Source organism: Pholcus phalangioides, unplaced genomic scaffold (genome assembly GCF_987345545.1).
Source record: "Pholcus phalangioides strain wild (caught in Gottingen) unplaced genomic scaffold, Ppha-v1.0 ptg000042l_1, whole genome shotgun sequence".
In the NCBI taxonomy this organism is placed as follows: domain Eukaryota; kingdom Metazoa; phylum Arthropoda; class Arachnida; order Araneae; family Pholcidae; genus Pholcus; species Pholcus phalangioides.
The window spans coordinates 13,502,738-13,524,516 of record NW_028301628.1 but is presented as its reverse complement, the minus strand read 5'-3'; the positions used below and the strand labels follow the sequence as shown (position 1 = coordinate 13,524,516).

Below are 21,779 nucleotides of genomic sequence, written 5' to 3'. Positions count from 1 at the left end.
TAGATATCTGGAGAGACACTGAAGGGGCATCTGGAGGAACAGCCTCTGCTGTGGGGGAGAAGATGGCATGTTGGTGTGGGTGCAAAAGAAACATTACTTATGTGAACACCCTCCGCTATCGGCTATTGGAACTCAGAAACCACCCCTATCCTATGAACACGGTAAGAAATAGATAATTTAAAAAAAAGGGGTGGGGGCGCCTGGAACCGTAACCTACACCCATAAAGAGAGCCTCTCACAATGGTATCGGCGCTGTCGTGAAAGAGGGACACTTCCTGTAATCTGTGAGTGATATCTGAATTCGTTGGAGGCTATTTTCGGGAGAAAAAAAAACTGATTGAATATTCGTCTGGGTGTGTAGGCCTATAACTACATGAAAAACTGAATGAAAAATTATATCTATTGGAAAATTCAACAAAATGACGATATAATATATATATATAATTGTGCAACCAAAAAAAAAAGCACGACAGTGATATTGGCTGGGAAAATTTCTTGGAAATCATGCCAAAATGTTCTTGAGCTCGCCATGGATTTTTGATAATGGTAACCAATATTTTTTTTAATTTGAAAATTTTAAACGAATATACATTGGTTCAAAACGGTATTTTTTCAGTACCTTTTTCGAAATCATAAAAAAAATTTGAAATATTCTATATAAATGATCATCAGAAACCTCCGATGTATGGGAACTATATTTTGCAGCGAAGGAATACACTCTCTACCTTTCTCTTCACTGCAAAGTTAACCTGAAACAAACTATAGACAATTAGAATTTACTTTTGTCCTTAGCTAAGAACTGAAAAAAAAGCTTGAAGAATAAATTCTTGTTAATGAAAAGAAGTTGATTCACCCAGGTTCTAGAAAAAGGTAGTCACGAATCAATATTTCAAGAACCACTTCAGGAGGCATTAAACAATTTTTTTTTTCCAACATTCTTGATGGAACAGAGGATGATAAGAGTATAGTAAAAGAAAACAAAGATAGACACAGCCAGGAGTATACACTCAAGAAGGTGGCATTCATCTTTTTCTTCACAATAGGGATTTTTTCATTTTTCCTACAGAAAAAACCACAAGGAATAGCACCACAATCTTGACTTAAGAGAGGAAGGACAGTGTTTGAACACTAATAAGATTATGGCATGTTATGCATAAGCAAAGTTGGCATAGCTGCCAACTTTGGAGAATGAGAATTAGAAAGGTTTTTGCACAGATTCAAATTCCGTACAAAAATAAATGTAAAAGGGATCTTTTAAAACATTTTAGGGATTTTTCATTAGTGAAAGGGAAATTTTAGGGATATTTTCCCCATTGCAAAAACCGTGACACCATGCAAGCCAACCAGTAGGTTAAAGTCCTTGGGTTAAATTACCTGTCAAAAATCAAATCTCAAAAACCAAAAAAACCTCTGTTGGGCCTGAAACGGGACATATGGATAAAGCATACATGAGATTGTGCCAATTTTGGATTTTGAAAGGCCACACTGACGCTTGCTGATTGCCAAATTTTGAGTTTTCTTCCCAAAAATGAAATCTTTTTTAAGATTTGACGAAATGTCAACAATTTACAAAAAGCTTATAAAGCAGCAATTTTTTGTTTCGGGTAAAAATTCTTGGGGAATAATTTTTTCTTCTCTAAATGTAGGAATTTTTTACCATCATGGGCAAAATTCTGGAGATAAAAGAATTTTTCGTGAGTCCGGGAGATAGAGCAGAAATCCGGGAGCCTCATGGTGGAAAAATAAAGCTCTATATTTTGCTTTCAAAATTTACAGCATTGAAATAAAAGTTGCTTCACATGCCGTGTCACCTTATAGTCAAGGTAAATATAATTGTGAGGTATGAGAATGTGACGGCACAGAAAAAACTGGACCCCTCTGTGATTTGGGGGGAAGCAGAGAAAGAAGAGAGAGAGAGAGAAAAAGGTAATTTTTTTGGGGGGTCTGATAGTGTGAAGATGTGTACTAAAGAGACACTGAAAAAAATCAACGTAAAATGTTTCCAATGGGAATACAAAAAGTGTAGCAATTTTTTATAATATGATGATCATAATAGAATTTTAGTAAGAAGCGGAGTGAGCTTTTGCAGTAATTTAAATTTTTTGAAAGGAAAATAGAAGAGAGGTTTTTTTTATCACCAATGTGTGTTATTTCCAGACGTGCCAACTTTGGGAGTCTAAAATAAGGAGAGGTACGGGGGGCTCCCCTTCCCCGGCCGTCATAGCCCCAATCCAAAAAAAAAACTTTTGTAAAAGAAAAAATAAATTAAAGAAAAATGCACCCCCTCAGGTAGGTCCTGCATACTCCCCTAAGCCGAATATAATAGTGCAAAACATTTGTCACTCAATTTTTATGAAATCTAGAATTTTATTTTCAATATAACCACATCACTCAAGCTTTTTTTCACATGGTTGACAGATGGCAGCAAATTGCGAAGGGCTCCCACAGATCACTGCAGTTACAAGTTACCGTAACCTATGGCAATCCCAGTTGGTAACATAAAGCAGAATCCAGACCAGCCACACGGTAGAGCCAAACAAAAACCGATTTGGAAGTATGGCTGAGGACAGTGTGGGTGATTCTGATGGCATGATGTGGGTGATACTGATGGCATGATATGGGCGATTCTGATAGCATAACAGAACTAACGGAATAGGGATGAGGGAAATCTTTATATATGGTGAATCTAGTGTTCTCATGAGCTGGTGCACAGGTTTTCTCGAAATATTGCATACAGAAAAAGGGAAAAAACAAAAATCAGTAAGGCTGATGTCAGATGAGCGCGATTATCGCCACACGATGTATAATCAGTTGTCATTCGAGCGCTGTTTTTCATGGAAGAACCCTGATTTGTAGAAGAAAAAACCTCTCATTTGTCAAGAGATGCACGATTTTCGCCATCCGTGATCATCTGGAAACTACACTGCTCAAAACAATTAGGGGAGCAAGCAAAAAAGTGAAGAAAACCGTGCGAGACAGCCACGTATTGGCATACAATGGATAGTACATGCGTATCAATGCTCAATACAGAAAAAAGACGTAAAAAAATTTGGAATTAAGCTTTAATTCTTTGAAAATATGGAAAAAACATGAAAAGATGATTTAGGGCAACAATTTGGTTACATGTAAACAATAAAAAAGTACTGTTTGGACATGATGCATGAGTTTTAATAGGGCGTGTGGTCTCCTCGAACAGCTAAGACTGCTGCACACCTGTTTGCCATGGATGCGATGAGGTTATCGATCAGACTTTGGGGAATACTGTTCCACTCAAGAAGTGCAATCTGCAAGTCTCGGACAGTAACAGGCGGCCTTGGTCGCACAGCAATGCGTCGTCCGAGCATGTCCCAAACATGCTCATGTTTGGGACATGCATTGGATTCAGGTCAGGAGAGCACGCTGGCCATTCCATACGCTGTATTGTTTCAGCTTCAAGCATGTTCTCCACCAGACGAGCTCTATGTGGTTCGGGCATTATCATCCTGGAAAACAAAGGAATCTCCAATGGCTCCAGCGTAAGGGATAACATGAGGTCGCAGTATCTCGTCTGCATAAATTCGGGCCGTCAAAGTGCCATTCCGAATGATATGCAGGTCCGTACGTCCGCCTATACTGATTCCACCCCATACCATCCAACCAGCTCGTCTGTATTGTGACCTTTCACGAACGAATGCGGGGTTATTTCGAGTGCCCCTGTCCCTCCATACCAGAACACGTCGGGTGTCACACTCCAGACTGAATCGGGACTCGTCTGTAAACAGCACTTGGCTCCAATCATGTTCCTCCCAATCTCGATGTTCAGCAGCCCATTTTCTTCAGGCCGCACGGTGGTGTGGGGTCAACAGAATGCAGACCATTGGCCTACGTGCATAGAGCCCTCCCTCATGAAGCTGATTACGTACTGTTTGGCTGGACACCCTTCGTCCTGTTGCCAAGAGTAACCGTCTTTGCAGCTGCGTAGCATTCTCTGTTCTGTTTCGACGGGCTGTTAACCGTATATACCGGTCATCAGTTGCTGTAATGGCGTGTGGCTGACCTTGCCCTGGTCCACGTCTAACATTTCCTGTTACTTGGAATCGATTCCGCAGCCTTGCAACAACACTTCTGACAACTCCAACAGCGTCCGCGACACTACGTTGTGTTTGCCCGGATTCCAGTCTGCCTATAACATGCCATGCCATGGATTCCAGTAAATCACGTTGTTGAGACATCCTCAAGTCACCTTGTCTCAAAAAAAAAATACTGCGCAATCGAATTTCACAGTTACGGCAGTAAAACAGACGTTTCTGCAACATCCCGATTTCTGCCCTTATCTCCTTTTCTGGTTTTTGACGTCATGAACTTTGATTTGCATATGAAGTTTCCTTCTTCCGTTTCCTGCTAGGCTTTAAATTATGGATGATTCATTTTATGTTACTTATCGGTATACATCCTCACGTAATTTTGTTAAAACCATGTGCTCCCCTAATTGTTTTGAGCAGTGTAGTTTACTTGCCATCCCACAAAGCATACACTTAAAATGACATATGTGCAATTAGCGCTTGCAATTTTTCTGCTAAAATTGACAGAAAACCTAATTTTTGGCTCCAACTGGGAAAACTTTCGGAGAGCGAGAGGAGGGGGTAAAAAATCCAGAGAGGTGGCAGGTCCGTAGTTCCCATAAAACACACTTACAAGGCAATTCTTTCCAAGGCAAGGCGTCATTTCAACTTTTTCCAGGGGAGAGGGGCAAATGTTTTCCGGGGGGGGGGGGGGAGAGCATGTACTCAATGTATGCATATACATATTAATATATATATACCTTTTTAGTGTATTTTCAAAAGCCAGGGGGGTCAACGGCCCTCCCTGACCCCCCCCCCAAATGACGGGCCTGTTCCAAGGCTTTCTCCCCCCTTCAATATCATTCAACAAAAGATTACTTTATTACAAAGATTACTTACGAGTACAATAGAGTTCATCCAGAGTGTACTTGGCACACTTGATTTGGAGTAGGAAGTGAAAAATTTGGCAGTAGCCATCTTGCATTTCCTGGCTCAAAATGATGCTTATGGGCCAATCCACCTGAGAAATAACAATTCATGAAGCTCAGCCATTTTTATTTATTTTCAAATGTACAGATTCAAAATAGACTCGACACGAGTGTGACAACTAGGATTGCAATAATTTTTCATGCTCAAAACGGGGCACAATCTCAAAATTTTCATGATTGTGAACCAGGAATTTTTTTAATTTCCACATTTCTTGCTGTAGTTGCCTAGTTATGTGCGATGCTATAGTTTCTTGCTTGTTTAAGTATCAATATTAAATGAGCTTTTAACAACCTGACCTATTCCTCAATAAACCAAGAACTGTCCAAAGCTCCCCCTCTTTAACAACATTAAATCAATGTTTTCGAACCTCCTAGTAAATAGACATGCCTTAATCACAACACTGGAAAGGCCTGGCGGTAAGAAAACAGGATATTGGCTGTTCACCGGGTTCGTGTAGTGGGCCGTCTTTGTGGAATCTTTGTAGCCAATCAAGCCATAAAAATCCCCCTCCTGGAAGATGTCTATATCCAGGCCTTTGTGATAGGGTCAGTTAATGTATCACAGCTAGTGACAAAGGCAACTAAAATTCTTAACGATTTCTCGAATTGGCTTAATGAACATAACCTCAAAATCTCAACAGAAAAAACACAATTTCTCTGTTCACAAAATATAAATATCCCTCTAGGATCAAAATTAATGGTAAAAATATCAAATGTGCGAACAATCTCAAATATTTAGGCGTAACCATCCAAAAAGACCTCGGCTGGAAATCACACATCAATGAACGCAAACTAAAAGCGACTCGCTTCCATTTTAAACTAAAATAGCAGGCAAATCCTGGGCATCCCACAAAGCATTAGGAACACCATCTAAAAGACAGTAGTCGAGAGATTCTTAGCCCATGGAGCCTCTGCTTGGCATAAGCATGCAACCAAAGAAATACAACAGGCCCTAGATAGCGCACAGAGGAAATTTCTTTTAACAATAACTGGGCCCCATGACACAACAGCCACGCTTGGATTCCAGGTGCTCACAGGCAACTGCTCACTACACCTAAAGCTTCAAATGGTAGCAGTCTATACAGACACAGTTAGGTTTAACAAAAAACATTCAACCAGAACTTCTAGACTTTGACCCCAATAACTTTGAAGCACGGCAGGCTTCAAAGGCTGGTACCAACACCCCTCCTGCTCAACTATCTTCAATCAAATTTCGATTGACGGCCACGATATAAAACAAGCAAACACCCACATATACACAGATGACTCCAAAACCAAAAAAGGCATCAGGGCAGTCTATTGTGTATACACAAACAATACAGAAAAGTAAACGTGGCAAGCCGCGCTAGATAAAAACAATAGTAACTTTCAAGCAGAATTGTTAGCGATAGAAGCAGTTACACAATATGCAACAGGAACAGAAGAACGAGTTATAATAATAACTTTTAGCTGCTCCTCCCTTCAAGCACTTCTAGATCCAACAAATAGAAACACAACAGTATGTGTATTGAGACAGCATCTATCAGATAACCCAAAAATTTTCCTAGGTTGGACTAAGGCCCCTGTAGGTAATGAAATGAGAAGGGAAAGGAAACGAAGAGAGAAAAATGAGAAAGCAGACTCGGAAATTAGAGAGCAGACTCTCTAGCCAAAGCTGCAATCAACTGTGACAATAAACTTGATAACCCTTTCCCACTAATGCTCCTGAAGCGACAACTTAAACAAGCAGCCCTCCAGAAATGGCAGCAATTTGGGACCAAGGAACAACAGCTAGGAAAGTGCATGAAATTGTTCTCGAGTCACATAAAACACACTAAACTGGAATAGGGAGGTGACCATCTTCATAACTGGACACGACCCATTCCTTATACTCTACATGAACAGAAATGCCACCGAACAGACAAATGTGCTTGCGGTATGGTGGGTACTCTAGTTCACCATGCCACAGAGTGCAAATTTACAAAGCATCTACACATGTACAAATATTCCAAAAACAATAGTTCACTCAAATAATCAAAAGCACAGCAGCAAGGATTACAAGCCTAGTCAAATATATACATGCCACCGAAAAACAAAAAATCCGTTCACCAGATTTATAAAACAATTTTTTTAAGTTTTGCAAAAATAAAGGAAAAACAGAAATAGATGAAAACAACACAAATCATATTCACATGACTGCCACTACTAATACATAACTATTACATGTACAAGATATAGCATGTACTAACGGGACTCGAACAAGAATTTTTATGACATTCCCATTACAATGATGTAAATGTGATAACCACAAGTGTCCTCCATTCAGCTCTTCTAGTGGAAGGACACGAATGGTTTCATAATAACCATTACAAGTGGTTTTTATTTTATATATATTCATTTTTTTCTTTAATAAATATAACCAGCCTGAGCGAGTCAACCAAAACAACAAGATCGAAGCTGATCCTTAGCTAAGGTTCTCTCCAGACAATCCCCCATTTAAACTAATCCTACATTGCTCACCAAAATAGGTTTAGAGCGAGACGACTCAACCTGGCAGTTATATATATGTATATGAATGTATGTACATTTCTCTTTCCTCTAATCAAGTTCTTCATGCATTTCATGTCCACAACACACGTGCGTACTCATATTGTCATATTCATGTTGCTCCCCGAGTAAAGTGATAAGCGAGATGGATTTGGATGATCCCCTAATAGTATATATTCTCCCACACAATATTTCTATTTCGTATTTTTTTCATCAAATCCACCGGAGCAAGTGAACTCAACCCAATAAAACTGATGCTGGCTTCCTAGTCCGCAAGTTATCAAACTCATTTGCTCACCAATAAGGTGTTAAGTGATGACTTGCTCGGATGGATATTTTATATTTCACAATAAGATTCCCATTTTGTTTCGTTTTTTTAATCCTGTGTATATAATAGGGAAAGTGTAAGATGACAGATGAGATGGCATGTGACCCTATCCAATTGCTTTTAAAATATAACTCCATCCTAATATGTGTACATTCATCCATCTTAAAGAAACCCCGAAGTTTTTCTCCAACTCCCAACCCCATCTCGTCTATAATCACCACAAAATTTGTTAATCGAGACAGTACCCAATCGTCCGGGGAAAATATGTTGTACAAATTTTTGTTTGTTCTTTTTTTCTTCTTTTTTGACACAAAATAAAGTGTTCCAGACTCTGCCACGAAGCTGGGCTGGAAGAAACCTCGGCAATGGGATAAGTCCAGTGGCAAAGTTCTGGCGTTCATTCATTCATGCTATAGTTGCCTGGTGGGCAAAGATATTCTTGGACAAACACACATAACCAGGACATATAGCAAGACTATTAGTAACAGAATGGCTGAGCGTAAGTATTTTAGTTTTAAATAGTCAAAAGTATATGAAAACAACTTTATCAAAATTATGAAACCAAGTAAATATGTTAACCTTGTATGTAATGCATAGAGTGTTGAGTTGTTTCAGAGGTGCATTTTCATCTTCAGTGATCTCTTCCAATGCAATATGAAGTCTGAGAAAAAACAACAAATTTTTATGAAATTTTAAGAGCTCTTATGGAAAATAATACACGGTGTACATAAATTATTGTCAGGATTTCATTGCCCCAAGTACCTCTCAGGAATTTAAAAAAATTATATAAATAAAGTCAGAGTTTCCACACGGCTTCCTTTCGTGGCACATAACACACACTGAAACAAGATTTGATTTCCTTTCAAAATACAATGCTCCTCGACATATCACCCCTGGATCTGCATTTGTCTCTGCCAAACATTTCATCAGTCCAATATTCTTTGAGTCAGTCAAAACCGACATCTATTTGACATCTCTCAAGGAATTCAATTCAAATCTAACAGAACAAGAGCATAAGTGAGGTTTTAGTGCAGCAAGTTTTTCATGCCCCACCATGTACAAACATAAACTGATTCCTATTATAGTCTTACTTTTTCGAGTCAATTATCCAATGCACATAGGCGTAAACTTGTATCCGGCCCATGGGCCCGAGCCCCCCCAACATTTTAGAAGAGCCGGCTTGGCCCCCCCAAAAATTCGAGTGGATATTGTTTCTCACACTTGGCTCAGAAAAAACTTTTTGACAAAAAATTTCTCTAAATAGTAGAAATCTATCTGCTTGAAATTTTATTTTTTTACTTTTCTTCAGAATCTCAACACACTTGTTCTGTGACAATAGTAGTCTTATCTCCCAATCACCCAGCATCCATTCATCCTAAATTGCATCCTTCCAGAGTGCTGCCTGAAGGCACCTGTGGAGATAACTTAGGGGTGGGGGATCCTTTCTCTTGCTTGCACTGTCGGTAAACTCAAGAGCATCTCTTCCTTCTTTTGTTGAGTGTGACCATTGGGGATAGGGACCAGACAACACAAAAAATGAAAAAAAGTGGGAGGTAAAGAGTGAACAAAAAGAAAAAAAAACGATTAAGCTTATTAACAAGTTCGAAGAAATTAATTTCTTCGCTGACACGAAGAAATTAACATTGGGTAGGGAGAGAGCCCCGCATATACGGGGCTTAAGCGCATACGCATGGGGGGGGGGGGGTGCCAGACACCTTACAAAATTTATTGGGGGTGGGGGCTCAAATATCCTCCGCTCCTAGGTTCCGGTGCCTTTGATGAGGAATCAAATACATAATAGTAAAATAAAATTAACACAGAAAGAAAAAAGAAATTAATGGAAAATTTCAAAGCCCCTGAGCGGGGTACCATTGCATTCTAATACTAAGAATATGAAATTTTCTCCTTACAAATCAGGGATTCCCAAACTATTTACGTTAGCAGCACTCTTAGAAATTTTAAATAAAGTATTTCAAGTAATGTTGAAGAGAGAGAGGTTAATGGGTGAAATTTGCACCCCCCTCCTGTCTCCGTTGGACCGGGCTTTTGGACTGAGGTCTTTCGCGAGGACCCAGATTTTTCACAGGGAAGTGCTTGGAACCTGTCGCAAGCTTGAGTGAACTTGCATTGGGCCAATGGGATCGAGACCCCCCTATTAATTTTGGAGATCTGGCTCAATCCCCCCCCCAGGGCCGCAACTAGATGCTTGGTCACCCAGGGCAAGTGCGCATTTTGGCGCTCCCTTGTAATGTTGAAGGAGAGGTTTGAGAATAAAATTTGCGCCCCTCTGGTCCAGCGCCCGGGCACGAGACCCACCTGCTCCCCCCCTAGCTGCAGTTCTGACCCCCCTCCCCCCCAAAAAATCGCATGGATACGTTTTCCACACCTAGACTCGGAATGATAACGTCACGTCAGTACAGTGTGTTTCTGATTATTCTCAAGGTTTTAATAGGGTTCCTCCTTTCCCGGTCAATTCTTTTTTACGGACAAATTTCTTTTTGTGGCGCCGGTGACCGCAAAGAGGGGTGAGTTTTACATATCTTGCAGCATCTCAGTCGATCTCGAGGAGGCATTTTGACGCTCCCCCCCCACGACAATAAAATGATCTTCACTCCTAGTTACAGCCCGTCCGTGGAGGCATCCAGTGGCGTGTTTACCGGCAGGGGGGCACTCAGCAGGCTATAAGCAGAGCCATGAACTCCCACATACTGAAGAAGGGATCTTTGGTGGGCCCCGTAGCCAGACTTTTCACAGGTAATGGGTTCACTATAATGGATTCATAGCATGAAAAACTAAAAATGATGGTAACTGTCCTAGGCTCGAAACTAGGTTGAGGCAACCGGGATAATGTTCCAGGAACCTGAGCCAAATGTGTGGCCCCCAACAAAAAAAAAATTTACACTTATTTTGCACATTTCTTAAAATCTTTGATAGTTTCTTATTCTGCAAAATGAGAAGAAAAGAGGGCATAAACTCCCCCTTTTTTTGAGTATAACCCTTTCAAGGGAGGCCCCCCCCCCATGAAAAACTATGCACCGGGGCCCCGAGAAGGCTCACTACGGCCGCGGCCCCAGAGCTGGAACCCTGTTAATTCCACCCTTGGGGGGGGGGGGCATACAGAGTAAGAAAATTTTTGGGAGAAGGAAGCAGGAAGAGAAACCAGTTTCCGAAAATGCTTCCAAACATTTGAAAATATTTTTATTCCTTTTTTTTCCTTTTCATGATAAAGGGAGCCGCACCTTCCGCAGCTGACAATGAGCATTTCAATAGGATTCAGTTTCGGCTGCTTCAGTGCAGGTTTTCTGAATACAAGCGCCATTTCCTAATTAGAAGGACGAGGAGTGTATAGCGTGTCGCTTATGTGGGGAATATGTCACCTGGAGGCATCCGTCCATAATATGGGGACCCCTGCTGATCCCGGAAACTACATTCTTCTTGACGCCGCCGGTCAAGGCTTTAAAAGCTTTTGTGCTTAATGGGATGGCCATCAGTCAAATAGGGCGCCGACATAGATGATCCTAAATTGGAATATAAAGAAATTACGGTGGTGAAGAAATCTGCTATAGACGGGGAGAATAGTTTTGTTTGGAGCCACTTGAAGTAAAATCCTTGTTTTTCCCTGAAACCCTTCCCCCCCCCTCATAAATGTTGAGATAGGCAGTTCCACAGTATTTTATGGTTTGTGTGGACCACATTCGGTTGTGCATGTACAGTATAACCTTCTGTTAGTAGAACATGTTGTATTACAAGAAAAAATGAAAAAATTCAAGTTCCTCGTGATTCCGCAGTTTCTTGACAGAGAAAGTAAGCAATATTAAATATAGTTACACATTTTTGATAAATTCATACATTTTAAACATTTTCTTCAATGATAATTTATTCAAAATCTTCAAAACAAATCTAGATACAGTATTTTGCAGCCCTCTAATACTTATAATCAATACAACCCCACCAGATTGGCAACACCCCAGCCGTAGACATCGGACGTGTGTTGAATTGCTCCAGTGTTTGCATTTATATTAAGTGATAAAAAAGGAGATATTTATACTACTGAATTGGTTATTATTTTTTTATTTATTTTTTTCATCGGTCATTATCAATATGCCGATTTCCGCAGTTGAATTTAGATGCCGTGTTGGTTATTTCTCTCATGTGCAGTATTCAATTATCCCGAAAATGTGTATATCTGTGAACCAACAAGCGACACATAGAGGGGAAAAATCTGGAAGTGTGTTTTATATTTTGCTTTACCTGCTTGCGGCAGCAGTATCTACGGCGTTACTCTTTCGTTCCGGTATCGAGTGGAATCCAGGACCTGTCACTCCGACGGAGAATGAAAGAACTCTATCACTACAGGATTTTGGTTTAAAACCTCAAAGGACTTTGGTACGTACCCCGACTAGTGCACCTAATTACACCTCCAAAAGGCTGTGGGTTTTGTTGTCACCTGATCTTTCGAATGGTGGTCATTCTTCGAGATGTGAGTGCGTGAACTATTTCTTGGAAATCAAAAATTTGCTGCTATGTAATACAAGTGCCGTTAATGATCTTAAATCTAAGTTTGACATTTTTGAAAAGAATTTTGCTCAAACAAAGTCAGATGTTGAAAACCTGAAAGCAAGCAACAGTTCTTTATTAGACCAAAACAAGGAGCTAAAGACTGAGATCGCCACTCTTAAATGGAAACTGGTCGATCAGGAGCAATACTTGCGTTCAAATAATCTGATATTTTACGGAATGGACGTCAACAAGAACTCCAGCTCTGGTGAATGTGAAGACAGACTTAAGGAATATTTACGTGCCGTGAAAATCCCGAATGCTGCTTCAGTGGCATTTGACATTGTGCATGTCCTCCCGCATAGTGGTGATACGAATCCTCCTGTTATTGCAAAATTTGTTAAGAGATCTGACAAAAATGAGGTACTTCAAAGTTATCGTAAAATGAAGCGTGTAAAATTTTCAAAGTTTGATCCAGTTCCGAATTCAAGTGCCTCCAATGTGAATAAAAGTCCAAGCGGAACTAATGACCCATCATTAATAAGTAATCCAGTAGAGGAAAATTTCAGTGATACAGCGCAACGCATAAAAATCAGTGAAGATTTCTGTCGTGTATTTAAAATAATCTGAGAGCAATTAAAACCAATTATGAGGGTGGCCATATTTAAGGGTAGGAAAACAAGATTGCTGAAAGATTGCCTAGTTATAGAAGGTATGCGATTTACGTACGCTTTAGATTCGAATACTTTAATTTCAACCAATGGTCATGATGATCTTTTGAGAACATTAATCAATGATTTACCTGCGAATAATAGACTATCGAATAAGCTCTGAAAATGCGGCAGAGAGTCCGTGAAATCAAAATCTCATATAAATAAATTGTCCAAATATTCTAAGAAATCAAATCCTTCAGTGTATTATAATGCAAAGTCTTTGCTAAATAACATAACTTTTAACGTAGACTCTGGAATCTCTAATCATCATGGATCAAATTTACATGATGAAGTAATCTTTTGCGATCAGATTATTAATCTGGTTGAGAGTGATTTTGATTCCGATTTATTACCTGCAAATCGAAGTGTTGATTTGTTGCCTTTATCTCAAAATGCGAATTTGAATTTTGTTGATGCACACACTGATTTGGTCATTTGTAACAGAAATGCCGATTTAAATGTTGATGGTCAGTGCCGTATCTTTAATATTAACAATCAAAATGACAATTCAAATGAAAAAAATCAAAATGACAATTTTTATGTGTTAAATTCAAATAATATAATTAATGGTAATCATGATAATTCCGATGAAATTGTTGGAAAAGAAAAAAATCTGTGTAGCCAAAGCGAATTCAATATTTTCTATTGGAATATTAAAGTCATTCATACTTTTTTCCGACTGAGATCTAGTTTATCCTTTCTGAGTGACAATGGTGAAATTACATTTTGTTATAACTGCGAAGAGATCTGTGCGTTTTGTAGTTCTGGACTCAATGACAGTGTCGTACATATCCTATTTCATTGTTCCCTTTTTCATGTTTACCATAACAGATATATTTTGCCGCACTGTGAATTTATTAATTATAATGAAAATGGATTTCTGCAATTATTAAATATTAACTCATCGAATAGAAATTTTATATTAGATATACACAATTTTTTTAACAATGTCTGTTTACTTCTATCTGAAGTTGATATGTAAAAATTAATTAACCCCCGCCCCCTCGTTTCATTTTATTACTATTTTTTGAATTATGATGTATTTTTGTAAATGTATTTTTGTGTGTAATTATGATCTTGCCGGTCTTTGTAGCGGGCCAATGGCCTATATGCAAATAAATATTATTATTATTATTATTAATACTTATAATCAATAAAGTGTAGTAAAAGATTTTTTTTTTCTGTAGACATATCAATAAATTAATAAAACTTACCGCGTTTCATTTTTTCAATCATATTTAAAATTTATTTAAGGAAAACTTAAACTCCATTTGGCTTGCGAACTTGGGACAGTAACAATATTTATGCAACTTAAGAAAATTATGCAACTAAAAAAAATTATTATTATTTTTCTAATTTAAAACCTGATATAGGGGAACCCACGGTAGAACGGGGTACCAGGTTGAAAATATGCTTTAAAAATACAAATGGGTTAGTTAAGAGAGCTGAAAATGTTTCTATGAACACATCATAATTTAATAATCACAAAAATATAATGATAGTGTAAGAAAACAAAAGAATATTTTTTTTTTCAAAAACAGAAAATTATGTCATTTGCCCCGTTCTGCCCCAGGTTCCCCTATATGACTAAATATATGAGAGTAAAATAAATCTTAAATAAGTGAAATGTAATTTGATTTTGAGGGAAATATATACACTGTATCCTAAAATATAAATAAATACAGGGCTTGACAAATCAGAAAAAAATTTAGGCACCAGCCAAATTCCGTAGAAGCCAGGCATGGTTTTTCACGAGAAAAAAGTGTCTTAAATAATCTTTTTTCAACCTTTCTGAAAATTGACAACCCCTTCCCAGGGCCGCAACTAGATACTTTGTCACCTGGGGCAAGCCGGAATTTTGGCGCCCCTTGCATGCAGAAGCAGCAGTTAAAGGGTGAATTCGACTCCTATTTTGGCCCAGCGTCCGGAACACCAGACCCGCCTACTCTCTCTAGTTGCTGCTCTGCTCCTTTTCATGTTGGAAGACAGTTAATTATGAAATCGGAAAATTTTGAGTCATCCCTAGATTCTGATTTAGCAATCACATATACAAAATTTTAGGCGCCAATACAGATTTTCCAGTCACCATAGTGACGTGGCGCCTGGGATTTGCTTAACCCTGGAATAAATAAAGATATATATACTGTTCTGTATATAATCATTTTCATGACCCCGCCCAGGGATTTCGGGATTCATGAGATCTGGGGGGGACCCAGGGGATTCTGGGAGGACATACATTTACGGCATGACTAGATCTGAATAAATTGCCTATGGCGATAGACCGGAGTTGTGCTCCTTTCAATGAGAGAGAGAGAGAGAAAAATAGAATGAAAGTATATTTTTACTTGGACCCCAACAACCAAATAAATTTTTGTTAATTAAATATTTTTGGAAAATTGGCACCAACTCAAAAATTCTCGAGAAGAAATTCCGTGCCCTCCCCCCATAGATTGGTTTTCTTGGGTACGCTCCTGCTCAGGGGCAGTCCCATTACAAGGGTGTAGCGAGGGAGAAGACTTTGGGGTCTGGTCCCAAGGGCATAGCGAGAGGGAAGACTTTGGGGTCTGGTCCCCCCGAAATGTGAGAAAATGACCGAAAAAGGGAAAAAGATGGCCAAATCTATTGTTCTATCACTTTGGTCCCCCCCCGAAATGAAAGTGATCCCCCCACCCCGAACGAAATTTCTGGCTACGCCTCTGTCCCATTCACTTTGGTAGCAATGCATAAAATGAATATTGTAATTAGAGCCCAAATTTTCCACTTAAAAATGGCAAAATATGAACTAAAACGGAGAAAATATATGCTAAATAACAAATATAACCAACCACGCAAAAAACGCAAATACGTTTTTAAATGCATCTTTTCCATTTGTCTCGGTGCATATTCATTTGCAAAAACATTCTCATGCAAATGATTTCTATATGTATTTTATTTAGGAATTTCTAGTTATTAGTACTGTAGCTGCTCACTAATAGAAAGAAAAAGTTACTCGAAAAAGAAGCAAACTACACATGCACACAAGTGCATACAGGAATAATGTCAAAAATGGGCGGATTTTTCTCCTGAGAAATTTCACTTTTTTACTTGAAAAAAAAAGAAAAAGAAACAAGCAAAGCACCCAGGCTTCGGGTATGGCCCATTGTAGTTAGAAGTTCCTTGGAGTTGAGCAGCCAAACACCAAACTATTTTAAAATGTCGAATTTCCGATTCGATGGAAAATGTTGACAGATCCATATATTCATGGAAGTTAGCGTGAATGTTCAGTTGTTTGTCTAAACCGCTTTGATGATACGAAATTCTATGGAAAACGTCTTATAAGAGAATCAACTGATTTGAGATCAAAAATCAATTTCATGACAAGAGCACTGTTCATTCGTTAATATTAGAACGAAATGATCTCAAAGACGTTCCAATGCAGATAAAGCAGCAATTTACAGTAATTTTATGTCCTTACAGACTAAAAAGTGAAAATTCGTTTATAATGAGAAGTACGTTATAACGAAAAATTTCCTCGTGGTTATGAGCTGTCGTTATAACAAACTTTCATTGTATCATGAGCAATATTAATTTGAAAAATTATTAAAAAGAGGTTAAAATATGTAAATACAACAAACAGGACTGATCATAACAAATTTATAAATAGTGCAAAAAAATCAAAAATAAAAGGCCAATTTCCCGTCTCCCGCTGGGTGACCTTTCATTAAATTAAGTTGTATAATAACCAGGAATGACCGCTAAAGTGTTTTCCAAAGTGTGTGATAGTCCTGAGGGTCGGTAGAAGCTATGGGTTTATTATAGGATCCTATGGGTGGGATTGAGTTGGGAGAGATGAGAAAGAAATTTTATTTTAAAGAAAGGGCTATGAAACAAGAAGTTTGCGAAACTTTTCACCGAAACAGTGGTTCTCAACCGGTGCTCAGTGTGCACTTCCCGGGGGCTCCACAGCCACTCGAAGAAAATAAAATAAATCAGTAAATTTGATAAATGAATAAAAGAGGAGCCTACGGGGCGCTTAGCCATAGAAATTTTACGCCGAATAGAGGCGACCACTGATGCATATTTGTGTTTGAGTACAGGTGATCATTTGTGGAGATTTTACTGCATTTAGGAAAATGTAACGGAACCCTTTCTATTTGTCTCCCCATTACGTTTCTGACCTTACTCATTTGTACGATGTTTTCCTTCAGTTGCTATACATTTCTATACATTATCCCTATATACAGGGCCTAATTTCTGCATGGGCAAATGAAGCCTTTATAACTTTGAGCCCCCGAAATTCAAACAACATACATTCATTGACCAATTAACATCTTTGACTCTTGCCCTAAAGCAGAATGTTTTGCATTGTTCTGCAATGATCCCTTGACTGACTGGAAATGTTCTACAGTTCCCATAATAGTGCTTTCTATATTTTTCTTAAAATTCTTTCTGATTGTTCTGCAATAGCACTGATTGTTCTACGTCGCGGACTTCTGCATATTCTGCTTTGAGTGACTCTTGTCGCAAGAGCCTCCTAATTCCTGCTTTACCCAGGGCCCTGCCTGTATACACTTCAATTAATCGACGTTTTCACTTTGATTCGAACTCCCAAGTATTTGGATAACACCATTTCTATCAATCGAATCACATAATTTTTCAATTGGTGAAAGCGTGTCACTGAAATACAGTGTTTCCGGTTTTCAAAAACACATCATGAAAAAACATTGTAAGCGGAAAAACTAAGCGGGATCGACTGCAGTTTTTTTCTTAAGCATATTTTTTACTGAAAAAGCAGTAAAATTTAAGATGATTGATTGGTTCAATGGCTTTTGACAGGTACTGAAATAATTATTGAACGGACTATGGTATGCTGATAGCCAGGCAGTAACTAGGATTTTTGCCGACTGGAACAAACATGATTTTGCCGCCCCCACATTCGATATTTTTGTAACGGTGTTCTCTGTTCCCACCTAAAACTGCCGCCCCTAAATTTTTCCGCCCAGGGCAGTTGCCTCCTCTGTCCCCCTCTAGTTCCGGCCCTGCTGATAGCAAACGTGTACACTATTAGTTCTTTCTTTAAGAGAAAAATCTTTTTTCAACAACCGAACTCAATGCATCATTTACTTTGGGGCCATTCAAGTATTACGTGATTTTCAGCCATTTTTGACCCCCCTCCTTCCCCTTGCCAGCAAAAGTCAGCAAAACACTGACACCCCCCCCCCCCCAGCAAAATTTCGTCAGCAGAGAATATTTCATATCTTCAAAAAGGGGTGGTTGATGACGTAAGTAACCTTCAAACCCCCCTCCCCCCCTTGTGTTCAAAAGTCAGCAAATCCGGAACCCCCCCCCCCGATGCTGACGTAATACTTGAATGACCCCTTTTTGCTTAGATATAAAAAGCAAAACAAACAAGTATAGGACGTTTTACATAAGGTTTAAATAAAAAAAATTTCTGTTAAATCTTGAAATGAATACCGTAAAATTGCTCGAGACTTTAGCAACAGTAATGTTATGATAGTATAATATTTCTTCTCAATCATAAGATTTTGAATCAAAACGACAGATTTTGTACAATTTTTTTTTTTCGGAAACATCCGTAAAAAAAAAAGGGGGAGGGGGGTAATTTTCGAAAAAAGTTCCAGTTATACGATTTTCGCATTTATACGACGCGTCGTATAAACGAGGTCCCATTATTTGATCCTGAGCCCCCCCCCCCAACATTTTCACTAAGTTTACGCCTATGGCAATGCATATCAGATTTGAAAACAATGGATTACAAACAATTAATGAATTCAGCTATTGATGTGTAATAAATGGAAAAAATTCACAATCACAACATATATATATGGTGGGGAAATTAACATTACCTCTCTGCGGTAGCAGAACAAACCACTGAAACAGAGCTTGTAAGTGCACTATTTAGATCAGATTCATCTTGCCAGAAAGTATGGTCAAAGATCTAAGCAAAACACAAAAAAAAAAAAAAAAAAAAAAAATCAAAACAATATTCTGTCCATTGAACGAGAAAAAAACATTGGATTTTTAAGGACAGCAGTTTTTTTAATTTTATTGCGTCAATCAATCAAGGTGATGAAGTAAAAAAAAGACTATTCAAAAATTCTTTTTTAACCATAAAATATACAGTGCAGATACATGTACTGTTGTATCAACATGTTTGAGTTTCACAATTATAATACTAAACCACTTAACACTAACTAACCTTATCAAATATTTCAGTGTAGAAAGAAAACATGATGTCACCTGCTTCCATCAAAAAATATTTCTGAAAAAAAAAAAAAAAATGATTGCGATTGAATTTTTATGATTACAAGTTGTGCTGCACTATGACATACACTTGAAAGTTTTGTTTTACCTTCATGACAGCTAGATGAGACATGAGACTATGCTTTTCCTTTAAGGCATTCAAAAGCACTGTGCTAGAAGAACTACTAACGCTCTCAATGCAGAACAGCAAGGATTCTTTGACAGCTGAAACAACAGGCACCAACGACATAGAATGGATATATTCAGCCGCACTAAAATTGAATAACGGTAAACTTTTTTTGTAAATTCTAAGGGGGAAAAAACTTTATTACAGTGAAATATTGGCATAGCGATACTGTACAGACCAAGGAGAAATGACATATCATTGTAGAGGGATTCATTTTTATATCGAGTATCGTTGTAAGGCTTATATAATATTTCTTCACTTTATATTAATATGTATTACCATTTTTCCCCTCATGAAACAAAGGACAGACAAGAGAAGTCAACAGTATAAATATTAAACAATAGAAAAAAAGTCCCCTACTTTTCTGAATATTGGAAATACTATATTGCAAAGAAGGGAAAACAATAATTAAAAGATAAGTAGGAAAGAATTATTTTAGAGATTAAGAATATCATGCGTAACCAGAGGCAGATTTATGGCTTTGTTCCCTGCAGGCTATTCAAATTTCACAGCCCTTCTTACCCTTTAATTTCATAGTCTCGACCACCAATGGCCAACATTTTCTGCACCTAGAATATGTAGCCCAGGGCTTCATGGTGCTACACACCATAGTCCACTAAACATATACATGGGTGATATAGTTCCCTTAGCCCCCCCGCCCCTCTAATTACATTTCTGCATGTAATGAAAATACGCTGATTTTATGCAGGCTAAAACTGGAGAAGCTCTTGAAGAAAATTTTATGTGATTTAGAAATGGAATACCGAAACTTGAATGGTATCTACTACCATTACTTAGCTGTACATGTTACTCGTACACATTCCTTTGCAGAATTTCTAACGAATTGACACACGTGTTCCGGGTGTATGTGTGCACCTAATGTATTTATGATGTCAGAGTCATGCATATTTCATGTCCCGGTGGTGCTGCCATTTATTTTCTATATTTTGAAGTGACAATGAAAAGCGTCGGAATTTTATGGCATCAGCCATCAGTTGCAAAATGGACAGTTTCATGTCCTGTATCTCATCATGGCCAATTGCAAAAAAAATTCTTTATAAAATGAAGGGGAACTTTTTTACTTGCAGCGCTCCTTCTCATAACAGAGCAGTTAGAGTTTCTTCGAAAAACCTTTGTCTGGCCAGAGCTCAACGGTGCCCTTCACAAAGGTTGGTGGTACACCAGGGTTCCGCGGCGCATTGTCAGAGAACACCTGGTTTAATGTGATGCTTGTTAGTGAGAATTCATCTGGTCTACAACTTTCAGTTCATTTCACACAAAGATAATAGTTATTTTCTTGCCTTCACACACAAGCAGCTTATTTTTTGTATGGACCAAGGAAAAAAATTATTACAAAATTTTATTTAGTGCTCAAGATAAAAAAAAAACCAAAACAAACCATATTTATTGAGAAATACGATTTTCTGGTGGCTATGTCAAAATGAATCTTTGGAAAGAAAAGTTGTTTGTCTCCTCCTGGAATCAAACACGGGTCCTGTTGCATACTTAGCAAGTGTACTGACCAATACACTAGAGACATTGCAAGACCTAGGGCAGCCAGTGTTGTTGTTAAAGGAGGCTACTATTAAACCACACATGCACCTTGTCTATATTCCTCTATGGAATTAGTTAATGAACTCGTCAAACTAGTTATAAAAAAATGAACGCAATATAATAAAATTCAATGACCAGCAAAACGTTGATAGACCCAGAAAACCTACTTTTCACATAACCGTAAATGGCTGTTGAACAATGAATATGCCTTTTTTGCTTTTTCATTCAGCTTGAAGTGTGAGGCCATGACTTCACGTAGATTCTTTTCTTTAGCAGCAGGATTTAATTGTTGAGCAGGCAGAGAAAACCATGAGTTAGTTGATTCTTGCTGAAGGCTGACTACAAGATCTGACTCTGATGATGCACACGGTGACATGTTCTCATAATCTTTGCAGATTCTAACAAACTCTTTCACAAATTCATTGAACAAGAAATCTATAATAGGAGAATATATTGAGTGTGTGTGCATGTAATATTAAATAAAATGGATAAAAACTGTGAACAGACTTTGGTTTGTTCCATAAAAAATGTCCAAAAGGAGTAAAAAATTCTAGTGTATTTTAAAATTAAAATGAAATATGAAAAAATATTAGTAGAAAATGGGAAAACTGATAGTGGTGACTCCATAAAAAATAATTGGGGAAATATGAAAATTTTAATTTCCAAGCATCCCAACCTCCTTAATTTAAAAACGTTGTTCAG

At 38.2% G+C, this 21,779-nt stretch overlaps 1 protein-coding gene across 2 annotated transcripts in view; it reads right to left on the bottom strand.

The window, feature by feature from the left end:
- The window catches only part of LOC149064502 (gamma-tubulin complex component 5-like), a 76,712-nt gene that overhangs the window by 28,231 nt on the left and 26,702 nt on the right, over positions 1–21,779 (bottom strand). For both annotated transcript variants that reach the window (XM_089255000.1, XM_089255001.1), the window contains exons 13-18: positions 21,245–21,512; positions 19,446–19,608; positions 19,293–19,355; positions 18,940–19,031; positions 8,463–8,544; positions 4,941–5,061 (exon numbers count right to left, since the gene is read on the bottom strand). In XM_089255000.1, coding sequence (XP_089111126.1) covers positions 4,941–5,061; positions 8,463–8,544; positions 18,940–19,031; positions 19,293–19,355; positions 19,446–19,608; positions 21,245–21,512 — 789 coding nt within the window. The remainder of the gene's footprint in view (positions 1–4,940; positions 5,062–8,462; positions 8,545–18,939; positions 19,032–19,292; positions 19,356–19,445; positions 19,609–21,244; positions 21,513–21,779) is intronic.